This window comes from Eptatretus burgeri, chromosome 3, assembly GCF_056783735.1.
Source record: "Eptatretus burgeri isolate ZD-2024b chromosome 3, Ebu_testis_v1, whole genome shotgun sequence".
Classification (NCBI taxonomy): Eukaryota; Metazoa; Chordata; class Myxini; order Myxiniformes; family Myxinidae; genus Eptatretus; species Eptatretus burgeri.
In genome coordinates, this window is record NC_140963.1 from 101749577 (window position 1) to 101766973 (window position 17397).

At 43.7% G+C, this 17397-nt stretch overlaps 1 protein-coding gene across 1 annotated transcript in view; it reads right to left on the reverse strand.

Annotated features, from left to right (window-relative positions):
* UBR3 (ubiquitin protein ligase E3 component n-recognin 3) overlaps positions 1 to 17397 on the reverse strand; it is a 226773-nt gene that overhangs the window by 134065 nt on the left and 75311 nt on the right. The window contains exons 9-11 of the mRNA XM_085872189.1: positions 16343 to 16429; positions 15984 to 16049; positions 5718 to 5807 (exon numbers count right to left, since the gene is read on the reverse strand). Coding sequence (XP_085728315.1) covers positions 5718 to 5807; positions 15984 to 16049; positions 16343 to 16429 — 243 coding nt within the window. The remainder of the gene's footprint in view (positions 1 to 5717; positions 5808 to 15983; positions 16050 to 16342; positions 16430 to 17397) is intronic.

Here is a 17397-nt window from a genome sequence, read left to right on the forward strand (position 1 = left end):
AACTCTGTTGTGTCGTTGTGTGTGCAGCTATTCTGACATGAGATTCTTTTTTATTTCTGTTTGGTCATTAAACACAACTTATAGTCTGGATGCAGAACTGGAATTTTACCCTAGGTGTGCTTTGGAGTACATACACAATTTTATTGCAGATTCTGGTAACATAGACTATACTAAACTCAAATCCAAGTGATGCCACTTTGTCACGCTTGAACAATTTTTTTTTGGAGCAAAATTCAAAATGGCCGCCATCAAAACCGTTTTTTGGCCGTAACGGCCAAAAATCGAAATATGAACCCGATTTCAGTGGCAAACCCTATGTTATGGGGATCAAGGGATACACTCATATGTTTAAATAAACCATACAACTCATAATAATAGTCTATATTGCAATTTTTCAATTTAGATATAATATTTTGACTGAAAAAATATCTACCGAACTATTTTCAGCCGTAACTATGCCCAAAATCTATATGAACCTGATTTAAGTGGTAAACAGTATATTGTATTGTATTGTAACAGTATATTGTATTGCATTGTATATCTATATTTCCAACAGTACAGTTGAGTAATACAATGATTAGGCCAAAAAAAAAAATGTTGCATTGGCGTAACCCGCCCGACCCTAAAAATTCCGCCGACCCTACGTTTTTTTTTGTTTTTTTTTGCTGTCGATTTCAAGTATCTTGTTGATTGCGATCGCGATCGCAAAAACCCGGAAGTGTTTCGGACAGAACCCGCTGACAAAAAGGGTGGTACTCGAGCCGGGGGAGATTTTGGGAGGGATTTATTAGGATTTATTAAATTTTTGGATTTATTATCCAAAAATTTTGGGATTTATTAGGAAAAAAAAAAAAAAAAAAAGATCCCGACCGACCTACCCTATTTTTCAGTGACCCGTTACGCCAATGCAACATTTTTTTTTTTTTGGCCTTAGGTAACTACAAACTATAATTAATTATATTAACACATAACCAAATAAACGTAATAAGCAAGGTTGACACAAATTTTACAAAAATTCAGATCCAAAAAGGGGTCTGTACATGCTATCAACTATGAATACGCTGATTGGTTGCTGATGAACTTCTTTCATTCTGCTTTCACTCAATCTCACATACAAGACAGCTGCATAAATCAAATAACGAGTGTTCACTCAAGTTCCACAGCTTCGCTTTCTGATAGACTTTTTTGGTCGTTCTGACATTCCTCCATACCATGGCAGCCACAGAACAATGAACAGGAGAGCCTGGCGGCAGAGCAACGACATGTATTCGTTGCACAGGGTCGCACTGAGCTGCACCCACACCTGATCATCTTGAGAACATTATCAGGAGCTCTGATGACATCCGGAGGCAGAGACACAGGGAGCAACATGCTCGACACTTCTTCATGTGACCATCCATGACTCGTTGGATCGATCAATGGTGGGTCTGGATCTAATGCAGCCCGCCATATTGGTGCCTGCAAGTGCGCCCTGAGAACGTGTTGGATGAAAGCCACAGTGGTTGGTGGTAGAGTTTTTAACTCTGGCGCTGATGTCAACTTCTTGTTAGCCATCTTTGAAGACCAGACATCAATCGAATAGCTGACATGTCTTCTGTTTCCTGGAATTCATAGCAAGCAGCAAAGAAGGCAGTTGCTTCAGATATGACATCTGGTAATTCTGCATCAAGATCACCAAAATAATTAAATTGACGACCATCTTTGAGGTGTTTCACAATTGTGCCTTTTCCGATACCCCACAGGTAGGCAACTGTGTCACATCCAGACACCACATGTGCTGCCAGAACTTGGGTGACAATATGTGCATGCTTCTGCACCGTCGCCTTGATGTCAACAGACGATGTCACGACTTGTTCCAGCCATCACAAGGTTGCATGCCAGTTCCTTCAGTTGGTAAAAATGCAACAGCAATATGAATACATCTGTGTCGTTTGAAATTACCCGGATACTCGGAACTTCTGATGAGGCTAGAAGGACCATTTGTTGTACCATAATAACATCGGCTTCTTCGTGAGTGGTTCTTAGGTCAGGCCTCTCTACTACTTGGTATTCTGCAATTTCCATAGGTATTGGGTTAGGTCCAGTTAATATGAGCTTTGTGTTGGTAGAAAATGCTTCAGGATGGTCTTTGATGTAGCTGCAAATGATATTTATTAACTGGACTTTGTTCTCTGTCACTGTCAAAACGATCTTTGTGCAGGGAGTGGCGTCGTCAGATTCAGCTGGTGTCATCGACTGGCATCTTTGCCTGCACGAGCGGTTCGCGTGACTTTCTTGATGCTGTTGTCATAATACCGGTCAAAGACCAAATACATATCACATATCTTCAGCTCATCTTTCAAATAAGAAAGAAGATTCTGCACATAGTCCTCTACTGTTCCTTTCGATGGCCATTGAATCACCCACAGCATAGCACAACTATCTACAATGATTGCTCCATCAGCTGGAAACATTCTGTCAGACACCTCAACCTGCAATTTCTGCTTCAAGACTGCTTTCGATTTTGTGATTCGCATGTCACCGTTATCTTCAAACATCGAAGGCGGTACTGGGGCGAGCTCAAACTTCAGGATATCTTTCAGGTTGATGTCCCTCACTGCCTGAAGGCCCAACACTCTTGAATATATGAGCCCTGTGTCATATACAGGTGTTTGTCCGACCTTTATCTGCTTTCGGGACACTGCCATCATGACTACTCGTTTGCTGAGCGGCTTGTTGAAGCTGTCTGGCCATTGCTCCTCATACTCCTTCATCTGCTTGACTCCTATGCCAACAGAAATGTCAGCATTGACAATGTTTGGACTCATTCTTCCAGTTACAATGTTCACAAGCCCATCCGGGTGATTCTCTGGTTGTAGAGGGTCAATACATGTGGCCAATCTTTCTCGTAGGTTCTGTCTGTCACTGAAATCGGGTTCATATCTCGATTTTTGGCCGAGTTACAGCCAAAAAAAGGTTTTGATGGTGGCCATTTTGAATTTTGCTCCTAAAAAAAATTGCTCAAGCGTGACAAAGTGGCATCACTCGGATTTGAGTTTAGTATAGTCTATGTTACCAGAATCTGCAATAAAATTGTGTATGTACTCCAAAATTAACTTTAGCCAATGGCTGCCAGACTAGTAGCATTCTCTTTGCTTACGCCACCTCCACCCATCACCTATCTTTTATTTTTCCTTCTCTCCCTCCCCCACTCTCTCTGCCTGTCCCCTCCTCACTTCCCCTCTCTGAATAAAATGCAGCACTCTCTTCCCACACCTCGGTTGCTGTCTCTGTCTGTCTCGCTCAGCCCTCCCTCCCGCAGTGTATAGCAACATTTCGTGAGGTGTTGCTGTCCCCAACTTCACCCCCCCTTCCTCGCTTCCCCCTCTTCTCCCACTCCTCACTTCCCCTCCATCCTCTCCCCGCCCCCACCCCCTCCCTTCCCTCTGTCCTCTCTGCCTCCCCTCCCCTCTCTCTCCCTTTCCTTTCTCCACTCCTCTCCCATTTACACCACCATCGTCGAAGCAACGGGTTGTATTTGCTAGTATAGATATAAAAACAAAAAGCACGGTCCATGAAGCTGTGTTAATTACTAATATATGCCTATTAATCATGTGTTATTTGAAAGTTTGTTGCAGACTACACATACATCTATTAATTCCGTACTATTGGAATGTACCTTCGACTATTTCGACTGCTGAAACCCCTTCAACCGTTGAAGACCCTTTAAGACCCCCAAGACTCTTAAGACTCCAAAAGACCCCAAAAAACCCAAAAGACCCCGAGGACCAAAAAGACCCCAGAGGACCAAAAATAACCCAGAGGATTCAAAAGACCCCTAAAACCCTCGAGATCCCTAAAAACCCTTAAGACCCCTTCAACCTCAATAACAATTAGACCCCTTCCACCCTTCAGCTAAATTAGAGAGCGAAGACCCTTAACCATGCAGACCACTTGGACCTTTTTATAACACAAAAAATTGTCAAATATAATGTCAATATTTCAAATACATTTGGACAAAATAATTGTTTGTATTATGATTGGTGTAAATCATGACAACACAGCAAATCTGTGACATAAATCTCTGCAACGACATGTGGCGAGACGAGCGTAGCGAGCCGATCCACACAAGTATATTATCCTTCCTATAATTCACGGACTGGTGTTTATGTGTTTGTGGGTTTGTTTGTCGGGCTACTCCTCATCCAGTTCTGGCCCAATTACATCCAGACTGCTACAGAGGATAAGCATAACCCCAATTACTGTACAGGAGTGTTTTATCTTTACCAGTGATCTTGGGGTGGATGAGGGGGGGGGGGTGGTGTGGAGTTATGCAAATTCTCCATGTCGATATGTATCATGGAGCATGTATCATGCAGCACCACCTCCAGGTGGTGGGGGGGGGGGTGGGAGGAGGGTATTACAAGTCCCCACCATTCACAGTACATTATTCCTGTCCCCACGTTTTCCAGTGCAGTGAGATGTTCTGAATTATAAGCAGTAGGGATGTTTTTGCTTCATGCACATAACCCGGGTTATTTATTTTTCCTATACAGAGCTGTCACTTGCCTATACACCGCCTAAATAAAGGTATGCATCAGAAGAACGTGTTACATGCTTGGAACAAGATCGCCCATAGGGCAGGGACTCTCCCACTATGTATAATATGTCATGTATAACGTGTGACTATAAAAAGTACAAGACGTCACACATAACGTGTATATATTACAATTTTACAGGTGCATCTGTAAATCATGGTGTGTGTGTGTGTGTGTGTGTGTGTGTGTGTGTGTGTGTGTGTGTGTGTGTGTGTGTGTGTGTGTGTGTGTGTGTGTGTGTGTGTGTGTGTGTGTGTGTGTGTGTGTGTGTGTGTGTCGCCGTCACCGGGTCTTCATCTCCACTCGCGAGTCTCTAAGGCTGAACGCGGACAGGCTTTGCATTTCCAGATGCTTCTAGTTTTCAATTTTGTTTGAGTGCCAAGCAGGCAGACAGTACAAAAAAATACCTCACTCCTCTCTGCGAATGCGAGATTGGGATGGATTCAGAGACAAAGTACTGCTAAAACTGCAGGCTTGTTTTCTGATTCATGTTCAAAATATAACATCCAATTGAAATAAAGTGGTTCCTCAATCATAAGCTGACATTTGTAGACAGGACAGACAGACAGAGAGACAGGCAGACACAGACAGACAGAAGTGAACCAATTGCTAAATCACGCTTTTCGCTTCGCTTACACAGGGTGGTGGACCAATGCATCGATTCATCCATCCATTGGGACCATACTCTGTACAAAGCGTTGGTGCTGCCAAAGCAGTGTCCTGGGTTAATGGGCACATTCCTAGATGGGTTGCCACTCTGACGCAGGATACTCGCTCGAATGGCTCAATCAACCCAGCAAGCTGGGTATCATTTTGCCGACCTCGGAAGGATGACAGGCCGAGTCAACCCTACCTGGTATTAATTCAACGGCCGAAATAATTTAAACTCAGGACCCAAGGATCCCAAGCCCACCACCCTGACCATTAAACCAACACCAGGCATACCAATGCATCACTAGTCATGATTCTCCACATGAAACCCTCAAAAGGCAAACAGCTGGATTCCAATTGTGCAAACAATTGCCATATCACTTCATACTAAACTGGAATATGCGATGACAATATTGTAGAACACAGATAAGACAGTCATACATTTTTTTTTAAGGTGGAAGACGGGAGTCCATGAGAGCATAGCCACACCTGGATCTGTAAAGGGTGAACCATGAGTTTGGCCAACAACTCCTGGTCTGGAAGCAACGAATCCAGATCCAACTGCTGAGATCGCACAGCCTACACCAGGAGACAGCACAAAATGTACCAATTTGAACTCATGTGCATGTTGACAGAGATTAAGACAGAACATGTTTAAACATGGTATGCAGGTTTCACAAAGTGGTCACAAAGAGCTTGTGGTGTGCTTTGTTGCTTCCAATGTACACCAACAGGCAGCAAACATGACAAAAATTATGTGCAGAAAGCATCACTCCCAGAAATGTGCCAAACAACATGAGGTATGAGAAACATGAAAAAACAAGAAAACAATTCCTCAGAGGACGCAACACCCAAACTCACCATAAAAATGGAGCGTGTAAATTTTACATTTTAAATGTGTTTAACTTGTATAATGTATACAAGTGCATATAAATAAAAATAATTCAATGTGCAATGTCAGTGGTCAAATGGTAAAAAGGTATATAAATAAATAAATAAATAAATAAATGTGGTATGTCGGTATCAGGTTATGGTAAAGTATATACTGTACTCATGTACTGTATATATATATATATATATATATATATATATATATATATATATATATATAAAAAACGTACAGTGCCTTCAGAAAGTATTCACACCGCTTGACTTTCACATTTTGTTGTGATGCAGCGTGAACTTAAAATGGTTTGTGTTGAGATTTTTTTTGCCATAGATCGACACGTAATAAGTCCTCCATCGTGTCAAAGTGAAATCCATTTTTTTAGAAATTTTTACAAAGTTGTATTAAAAAATGAAAAGCTGAAATGTCTTGCATCAACAAGTATTCAACACCTTTAATATGACACTCCAAATTGAGCTCGGGTGCATCCAAATTCCTTTGCTCATCCTTGGGATGTGTCTACAACTTGACTGGAGACCACCTGTGCAAATTCAATTGATTGGACATGATTTATAAAGAAACACACCTTTCTATGGAAGGTACCACAACCATCATGACCATGAGGTCCAAAGAACTGTCCATAGAACCCCAAGACAGAATTGTGAGGAGGCATAGATCTGGGGAATGGCATAAAACAATTTCTAGAGTGTATAAAGTTCCAAAGAGCGCAGTGAGGAAAATCATGAAGAAAACAAATTTCCATCATTAGGAAATGGAAAGAATGTGGAATGACCCAGATTGTTCCTGAAGCTGGCCGTCCGACCAAACTGAGCAATTGGGCAAGAAGGACCTTGGTCAGGGAAGTGAGCATGAATGCAATTACCACTTAAACAGATCGACAGAGTTCCTTAGCTGAGATGAGATAACTTGCCAGAAGGACAACAGTCTCTGCAGCACTTCACAAATCTAGGCTTTATAGTCCGTCGGTCAATGTAAAAAAAAAAAAAAAAAAATTTCATATAGAATCTTGGCAACTGTGTTTAATTCCATCTAAATACATCACTGATCAGAAAAAATGTTGTTGTCAGTTTTTCTGTGTGGTCCCAGGGTCATTTTTGTCCAAAATAAACTTTGGTGTGAAAAATGCGGTGATATTTGACCATAAATTTAGTTTCTTTAGTAAGTATTCCGTGCGACCCCTTAAAATGATCTCATCCAATCCACTATGAGAGTATGTTTCCATATAGTCATGAGTCCCTGTGTGTGAATATTGTGCAGTTAAATGCTATTAATGTATAATTCTTCACTACAAGTACCAGCACATGGAGTCTCAAAAAGATGAGCATTTGAATTTCCAATGGACAAAGTGTCGCATTAAGAATTTTGCAAACATCAGTCACTCCTATTGTGAACCAATGTGTCCCACTTCAAACCACATATATTTACACCTGAGTCCTTGCTCCTTACGTTACTCCTATTCCTCATCTTGTCCAATTACAGTGGGTTGTGTGTTGTGACATTTGTCCTCATCTCCCGCGCAGTTGCAGAGTTAGGTGCAGACAAGATTGTGGTGTCTGCAAGAGCACCTGCCTGATCATGTCCTGTTTGTGGATGCACAGCTGCATCGCGTCAGCTGCAAAACTCCATCTGGAGCTGGTGCTTCCTCGGTCAGCACTGGCACCAGTCGACCATCTTGCTGCTGCCATCCAAGCTCCAGAGGGTTGCGGATGACTGGGTCTAGGACCAGGTCCTGTGATCAAACACTCGCCTGTACATGTGCTCGCCTGATATGCTCCAACCAAGCACCATGGGTAGGTGGTAGTTTGTCCACTCCTTGTTCAGGCTTCAGTAGTTTGAAGAGGTGCCACCTGAGGTCCTTCGCCTGGGAGATGTGGAGTCGTCTAGGACAGAATAGTGCGCACAAGAACTCTTCACAGCCCTTGACCACTTCAGCGGATGGTTCTGCTCCTTCTCCAAGCCCAGCCAGTGCAGCAGTACTGTGGGGCTTGATGCAAGGAATGCTGTGAAGCATCCCTTTTTGCCCTTTCCTTGTATGTGTCCAGTTGTATCGCACCCAGTCAGTGCGTGCCAGTTGATTAAAGCAGATGCTTTATCTGGACCAACTTGGTCATAGATTGGTTTCAGCATGACTTTGTGATGGCGCTCCCTGGTGCCCATGAATACTGCTGGTTTGATGCCCAGTTGTGGCACCCTGCGATGAGTCCTGTTTCTGCAACTTCCACCGCATGTAGAATCATGAGAGTGTCTGCCTCTTCATGTGTGCTCACACCTGTAGAGACAGGCCAGTCAGAGTTTGTCACAACACCACTGCATGTCACGGTCACCAGGTTCCCAGCAGTACTCATGTCGATGAGTTTTTGAGCCAGGTACAGAGTGAGTGAATCCTTTGAGTCGTTGCTTGCGAGAAAAATACCTTTGTCTCTGATGCAAGTTGAATCTTGTACTATGTAGGATCGGATTCCCTTTGACTTGCCTCTGCGCCGTTCTCTTGTGCCTTCCTTCAGTGAAGATACTTTGGTATAGTTATCAAAGATGACCCTCACTTGGTCATGGCCTCGAGCTTTTGAGTCGATGATCTTGACATATGATGTGCCAAGGTCACTGCAGTTATTGAAGTTCTTGACCGCCATCAACTCCAGCAAGACTGCCATTCCATCGACTATGAGACAGCACCCCTTCTCTTCAGTCGGTTTGTGTATAGTAGCTTCTTGGGTTGTCACTATCGGCCTGCACAAGATTCTCCAGTAGGTGGATTACTGTGCTTTTGTCAGTTGTTGGGTGGACCGATCCATCTGGTTTCATCAACACCCGGTTTGTATATGCAAACTCGTGAGTGCCAATCACTGCTTCCAAATCAATGTCCTCTCTTGATGACCGCGCTATCACCAGCATCCTGGCAAAGAGTGATGATGTTGCCTTCAGTATCACAGCTTTGGAGCCAGCATTCAGTTTGATCTCTTTTGCAGATGCACTCCAAGACAGCAGTTTGACCTTTGTCATCTTGGACCATAGGTTTTCATTGCCAGTCAGACATTCTTTAACGAATCTCAGATAGGCACCCATGCCAACCTGCTCTGTTGACAGGATGCTCTCTTTGACATTGTTGGGGAGTATCTCCTTTGACAGGAGCTTGAACATGCGGCCTGTCATGGCCTGGGGATCAGGCTCAGTACTGGACCCCTTGAAGATGTTGCATTGTACAAGCACAGTCTTCAGCTGTGCAATAGCTCGTTCCTGGCGACGAACTTTGGCCTGGGAGAGGCAGTGGTGTTGATGTGATATAGCACTGTTGGATAGTGCAACCAGTCTTTCGGTCTCTGCAGAGAGGCGTGCCAGCTCAGGGCCTGTGAGACAGAACTTGAGTAGAGTCTTTGGGTACGACGTGATCCCAGAGATTCCTCCTTGACCTTTGGTAGATTTGTTGAGGTGCTCCATGGCTTGGTCTACACCAATGCGAGTGAATGGAACAGTGTTGCTTGTGTTCACCGTGAAGTCGCCATTCACAAACTCCTGCCAAATGTCTGGGTCTGTGGTTTTCATCTCATGCATGCGAGCAATGTACTCGGGATGTTTTGGGCATAATCTAGCCTATTGTAGGCGAAAAAAGACAGTTTCTCCAGGGCTGCCAAGTAGAGGAACCAGTTACCCTCACGTGTGGCACACTGAAACTGGAGCAGCACCATGACCTGATTCATGTACATGCGCGCCCACTTGTACATTGGATCCTTGTCATGAGTGACATCATACCCCAGCAGCTGCTTCTCGATGTTCAGAGACTCCAGCTTCACAAGGAATGCCTGGTGTGCCGTGTGGACGTCCTGGTTGGCCCTGCATGCATCAGTCAACTCCTCTGCTGCTGACCGTAGGGAGTCACGCACTGCGGGATGGTCTTCCAGAAATGCACCCAGCCAGAGGTCGAACAGTGCTTGCAGTGTTACTTGGTGAGCTCGAAGAGCCCTGTTGCGATGGTTGCCATTGATAATCTGGTTCAACGTAACACTGCTGTACAGGTCTGCTTCCTGCCATGCCTCATCAAGGCCGCCCCCTCAATTGTCCTGCCCAAGCACCGCAGGGCACATAGCACAGTGTGAAATGCACCAGGGCATAGTACCCACTTGTTCTTGTACTGCGGGTCAAGGTATTCAGGCTTCAGTGCCCTCTTGTACTGGTCCATATCCATGGTTGCCACCAGTTTGCTGTCTGGTCCAGTCACGAGATCATTCACTCTTGACAGCTGATCCAGTGCCGTGACCAAAGTGGTCCATTCATGGGCTGCAGCGTTGACGATAGGAAGCCCAAAGGCCTGGTCCACTACTGTGGGAGCATCCGCAGGCAGTGGGATATGTGTGAGTGAATTGTAGGCAAACTAAACAGGTACAGGCTGTTCTCCATCCATCCTGTTAGCTGTGGGTTCTTCTGGTTCACCTTCCTCCGTTGGCAGTGTTTCTGGGCCAGGCTCATGAACACTAGGCCTGTTGAAGAAGCGTGCCACCATCCACCCAATGTCATTGGTCTGTGATCTGCCGTAACTCTCATCATACACTCCCATCTTGTAGTTGGTGTAGTGTGGACTCGTTTTGGGCTTTGGGTTCCCCTCAATCGTACATGCAACCATGTTGATATCAGTTGGTGGCACATCTTGTAGGCCTGCAGATGTCAGACTCTCACTGAATTGCACTGGGTCCACCACTGTTTCGCCTTGGTCCGATCGCTGGTACACTCCAAGGGCTGTTCCATGGAAGCTCCCTTTTCCATCTGGGGTGTCCACTTTCTTGTCGATGTTGTCCAGGGAAGCCCGGATCCTCTTGTTGTGCAGAAGGCCTGGTGGCACATACACACCGTACTCTCTGATATTCTGAGAGATGGCATTGGCGATGTTGTTACGTATTTTAGTGACACGGTCATAAGAGACCCCAACGCCAAACTTGCTCAACAGCGATACCGCCTTCTGACTTCGGAAGTTGTGGTACTGGTACAGTGACAGTCCAACAGAATAGGGACTTTCAAACATACTGTGGAACATTGACTCTGATGACATGGGGGTGAGTCACTTGTCTGTCTGTCTTGCAGGCCTGTACTATTGATTGAGACAGGATGAGACACGAGTTGTGCAAGTGTTCGGTGAGTGTCTCGGTTGTTGCCGCTTTTGCTCCTTGCAAGACCCATCTTGTGAAGATGATCAGTTCAGCTGGTACACCTGATTCACTGCACCCGACCAGTGACCTATTTAAGGACCATGGATCATCCTTTCTTGACCGTAGGACAGCTTGCCTAATTATGTTGGAACACCAGAAGATTGTGTTCATCTCTCCTTTGATGTCTCTCCACTCTATTGCCTGGTCTATAGCAGAGCGACCAGCTTCATTGGAATGTAGGACTGCTGGCTTCCTCCCTACGGCATCAGTGATTGTGAAATTTGTGATGTTCTGTAGGATTTTCTCCAACAGGACCTGCAGAGTGATTTTCTCATTGTGAATTCCATGATCGTGCATCATATTGGTGTACAGTGCAGCCACCTCGGTCAGTGTGATGATGTCTCCTTGATTCAAGCGCTCTTTCAAGTCGGCAAATAATTCAATCTCCGCCGAAATAGATGCCACAGTGTCTTTGTCTGACTGGTTGTCCCTGTTACTGAGCCTTTGGGGCTGCTGCACGTAGCACTGCCAGTGCATTGTGTGGCAACTTGTGTGGTTCCTGATGTCCCTGGAGAGGAAGTCTCCCTCCGCAAGGATGTCTGCCATATTCAATTTCCATTGGTCATTATGACTGGCATCTACAATCTTTTTGAGTAATTTTCCAATGTCTGAAGTTCTGCATAAGTGAACCTGCTCTGGGTTTGAACCAGATCTGGCATGTTTCTTTTCGTGTTTGATATCTTGGCAGTAGAAACAAAACTCTCGGTTGAACGGACTGACGTGAGATTGTGTGAGTGACCTTTTCATTGACTCAGCAGATTCACTGCTATCAGGCACAGTGGTACTACTTGACATGGGTCATCCCCCTTCTTTCTTGTATGACAACACGCTTGAACTCTTCGCAGACAGTGCTTTCTCGTACAGCTTTTTGTCTCTGTCAGTGTGCCCTTTGTGTGTCACCTCACTGTAGCATGTCCTGTGCCATACAGCATGGTTTCGTTCCAAGATCTCCGCTGACAAACCATGCAGCCGTTGATTCAAATGAACGAAGTCAGGATTCCTATATTCAGCTCTTTGATTGGTATAGTCAAGAAATTTCTGATAGCTTTCACATTTTGGATACGTCAGTGACTCCAGCTCTCTCCTTTTGTTTTTAGTGTTCACCCACTGTTCTCCTTGGCATTTGAGGCAGAGGTCAAAGTCAATTGATTGTTTCTTAATAGTTGGTTCTCCTAATGCAACAGAGGTGGCCATCTTCGTTTACGTTCTCTGTGAAGGTGCAGATGTTGGGCTTGACACAAGTCGGCAATCAGAACTTGTAACAGCAATGAAGTCGTAGCTGGGACGTATTCATCTGCAACTTACGAAACAAATGCAATAATTAGGTGACACCAGTGACAGATCTATGGGGGGGGGGGGGTCCGACCCCCCCACCCCTCACAGGGCCCCCTCACAGCCCCACTCCCACAGACCAAAAAAATGCCAAATTTTCTCACATATACACTCCAGCTTTGCTTGAGATTCTGCTGAGCCTCAAGCAGGCCGCAGAAACGAATTTCCGGGTGCCTATTTTTCAAAATTTTCTGGGGGAGGACCCCCAGACCTCCCTCACGGGCTTCGCGCCTTCGGCACTGGTGAGTCGGGCCCGACGCACCCCCCCCACCCCCCCCCCCCAATTGAAATTTCCTAGATCCGCGCCTGCAGCCCAGTATGTTACCTAAGATAATAAAATATCAGTTGTTGGTAGAATTAGTGTAGTATTTTGTATTATTAAATTTTTAAACAATCTAACCATATTTTGACTCTGAGGGCACAAAATACCTCAAGAAAAAATTGGCAATATTTATTTTCGTATTTAACTAGATAATTTGGATGAATTGAAATGCATTTGCCAAAAGTCTGGCTCCCCAAAAATAGAAAAATATTTTTGTGGCAACAAATTCTTTTTTCATACTTTTGCTCAGAAATCACCCCGGGATCAAATAGAAAAACTGGCAACATGTTTTTTTTAATGTCCTAAATACTATTTAGAGGAATTTAAATGCATTTGCCAAGATTATATACAAAAATATGACAAGATTTAATTTTTTTTACATTGACCCATGGACGATTATGGGAGAGTGGCCAAAAGGAAGCCACTCCTGAGAAAAAAGCACATGACAGCATGCCTGGAGTTTGCAAAAAGGCAAGTGAAACGCTCTTAGAGCATGAGGCAAAAGATTCTGTGGTCTGATGAGAAGAAAATTGAACACTGGCAAGAATGCAAAGTGCTACATCTGGCGGAAACAGAATACAGCTCATCACCCATTAAACACCATCCGTACTGTGAATCATGGTGGTGGCATCATCATGCTCTGAGGATTTCAGCAGCAGGGACTGGGAGACTTGTAAGGATCGGGGCAACAATGAATGGAGCCAAATAGAGGCAAATCCTCGAGGAGAACCTGCTTCAAAGTACAAAAGACCTTCGACTGCGGCGAATATTTACGTTCCAACAGGACAATGACCCCAAGCATACAGGCAAAGCAAAACTGGAATGCCTTCAGAACAAGAACGTGAAAGACCTTGGAGTGGCCCAGCCAAAGCCCAGACTTGAACCCCATTGAGAATCTGTGGAAAGACTTGAAGATTGCTGTTTACCGATGCTCCCCATCCAACTTGACAGAGCTTCAGCAAATCTGCAAGGAAGAATGGAAGAAAATCCCCAAATCCAGATGTACAAAGCTGACACAGACATACCCAAGAAGACTCGAAGCCGAAATCGCTGTCAAAGGTGCTTCTTCAAAGTATTAACTTTGGGGGTTAAATACTTACGTAATCAAAATGAAGACCAATGAGGATACTACACTGTAGTCCAAATACATTCGATATTTCTAAATTTCATTTTCAATGAATTTGTAAAAATGTCAAAAAACGTGTTTTCACTTTGTCATTATGGAGTATGTTGTGTAGATCGGTGACAAAAAATATAAATGTAATCCATTTTGAATTCAGGCTGCAACACAACAAAATGTGAAAAAAAGTCAAGGGATGTGAATACTTTCTGAAGGCACTGTACAATGGTACATGTATAAAAACCAACATGGTGTGTTGGTCGTGGAGATAGAAAAATGCATATAAATAAATAATTTAACATTCGATGGTAGGCTGGACGTGGAGATGGAAGCGTATAAAAATAAATCATACAAAGTTTGCGTTGGTTGTGTAGATGGTAAAGTGTATATCAATAAATAATGGTTCCTGAAAGTAAATACAATCCTGTACTATTCTTCTTTTCTTTTTTTTAACGTTTTTTAAACTGCCAAACTTCCAACATGGCTCTGATCCCAAAATAATTTAATGTGCCTCATTCCCAGAAATAATCGCACAGATTTTGTCCTTCAACCCTGCAGTTGGAATTTTGTCCTTCAAGCCTGCTGTTGGAGTTTTCACCCCTCTCATCTGCTGTTTCCTGATCCATTCAGTGTTCTTGCTCTTCCATGAGCCTTGACTCTGTGTACAAAAAAAAAGAGAAAAAGAAAGAGCGAGAAAGTGGATAAAATGAAATAAAGTAAACTAAAAGGGGGAAAACAGAGAGAGGGAGAGGATTGAAAAGTTGTAAGAGATGGGAGAACCATGTGAATGAAAAGTGCTCGCTACTACCGTGAGGAGCTATCGTCCTAATCTTGTAGATAAGGCTTTGCTCTTTGCACTTACAACTGTCGATGGTGTTGAAATGGAGAGAATTTTTGAACACTGCCTTGTGATTGATTGAATGACCGGGAAGATCGAAATGTCAAGAAACTGGCTTGGAAAGCTCTGTGCTGGTGGTTTTATTTTTATTTTTTTATAAATGGTCGAGGCTCATGGAAGAGCTAGGACACAATAGATGAGGACACAGCATAACAAAAGGTACAGCAGGAAAAAGGGCAAACGCCAATGAGCAAATCGCCATGGTTCATACATCAAGCAAGTGTTCATGGAAGCGATTGCACAGACTTTGCCCGGTTTCACAGATATAGATATTCATGCAGAGCGTGCACATCATTCCATAGATAACATGCAGTCAAAGTGGAGTGACTTTAATACTGCCTTTGGGTCCTGAGAACGAAATGATCATTTGGAAGAAATGGCAGGTGTTGTAGCAACTCTGTGAACACTTCAAACATTACAGGTGGGAGATCAAAGAGGAATGGTCCTTTAACCAGAGAATTCCACAAATTTCTGACTTATAGGAAATGAGTGAGACAAGTTGTGGGAAAACTGATGCCGTTTCAGGATTATTCTGTCAAAAAAGTGAAGTTCCTCTGGAGGATGTTCTCAATTTGAAGGTTGATTGGATGGCAGATCAATGTGAATGGGATCCTTTCTTCAGTATTTTTTTTCCTCAGAAGGTTGTAAAGCCACCTGTCTGTTGGCACTGCAGGACGCTCAACCATATAGGCCACAACAGAGATGGGGAAAACACGTTCAGTTCAGGGATTAACTTGAACATCACATTCGATTTGAAGTCAGCATCGTCGCTGCACAGAGAACGGCGCCTGAGGAATTGGTTTACATTTTGACTGAGGGACCTTTGTTGATGTGGAGAGCGATGAAGGCAGATGGCACGACTTGAACAGAAATGCCAATGCAGGAAATGTGAATTGCAAAATAATCCAAAGAAGAAACAAATACGAGGAGAGATAAATGAACTTTATATGCAAATATTATGTACATCCTCAGAACTCGTACCTGACTCAAGAACATGGAAAAGTAACGGTGCAGGGGTATGTGGAAGGTCAGCTGATTGGGCAGTGGCTGTAAACAGACAGGGCAGAAGTGAAATGTAAGTAGATGCCAGTAAGGCCATCAATATGTCTATAAGCTACATAACGAATAAGCTTCAGTAGCTTTGCTCACAAGTTGCACAATGACCATGCAGTGAAGAATGTGATTCTCATATTCTCAGTACTTCAAAATTCCAATAGTTTATTACATCAGGATAACAGAAAATAAACCCAAAAAACCTTTCCAAGCTGTCAGTGAAGATTCCCCTCGAGTCATTAAGGCCTAAAATAAAAAAAAAGGAAATAAAAATAAAAATAACATACCTCGTCAACAAATTTTATGGCTTCAAACCAGTACTGCAAGGCCTCAAGGCACAGGTGTACGACAGTGCAGGTATACTCTGACGTCTCCTGGAATGCACACACCCCAAAACAGATGCACGATAAAACAAGATCATCATAGGCATAACAAGGAGACAATGGAACAAATAAAATGAAAAATGAGATGAGGGACAGCAGCTATGAGCAAGTTGTCCAGCTTGAGCTGCAAAGGCCAACTGACAAACCAAATGACTTGTTTTTCAAACATGAAAATGCATGCACTCACAAACGCTTGGCTGTGCTCAACAGCACACCACGAGGTGATATCTGTTACTTAATGATTCAGAGCTGGAGCAAGAATATTTAGAGCTGCACCATCAGACTCAGTGATGTAATGGCTCGAGCATCCATTATGAGTCTGGGAGGTTAGTGGTTCAAACCACCGTCGAGTCAGACAAAGACTTTTAAGGTGGTGCGTGCTGCTTCCTTGCTTGATGTTCAGCATCCATCTATAATTCCAGCAATCTGTGTGTGTGTTTCTGTCTGTCTGTCTGCGACCGCCGTTTCTCAACGACCACCGGTCCGATCGGATTGAAACTTGCCAGGAATATTGCCGGGGCCCCACGGATTTGCCTTTTCAAGGTTTGATGTCAATCGGGTGAGCGGTTCCCAAGTTATGGCCATTTATTTATCGACCAATGACAGGACACGGTGCTATGACATCACTATTGACGTCAATTTTTTTTTTTTGCACGATTGACGTCACAGTTCTTCTTCGTTTGATATTACATCACAATTGATGCTGGGGACCTGAGTATGTGCCTTTTCAAGGTTTGATATTGTTCTTCTTCATCAGTTTCAGCTGTTTCCCAAGGTTTGAAAGCTGTTTTTTTCCCAAGGTTTGAATTAATTGTTCACATTATAAATTAATCCCAAGGTTTGAATTTTCCTAAGGGAAACAGCTGTTTCCCAAAGTTTGAAAGTTGTTTTTTTTTTGCACGTATGGCCACGCACGTACGACCACGCACATAGGGTCACGCAGGTATGGGCACAAGAGA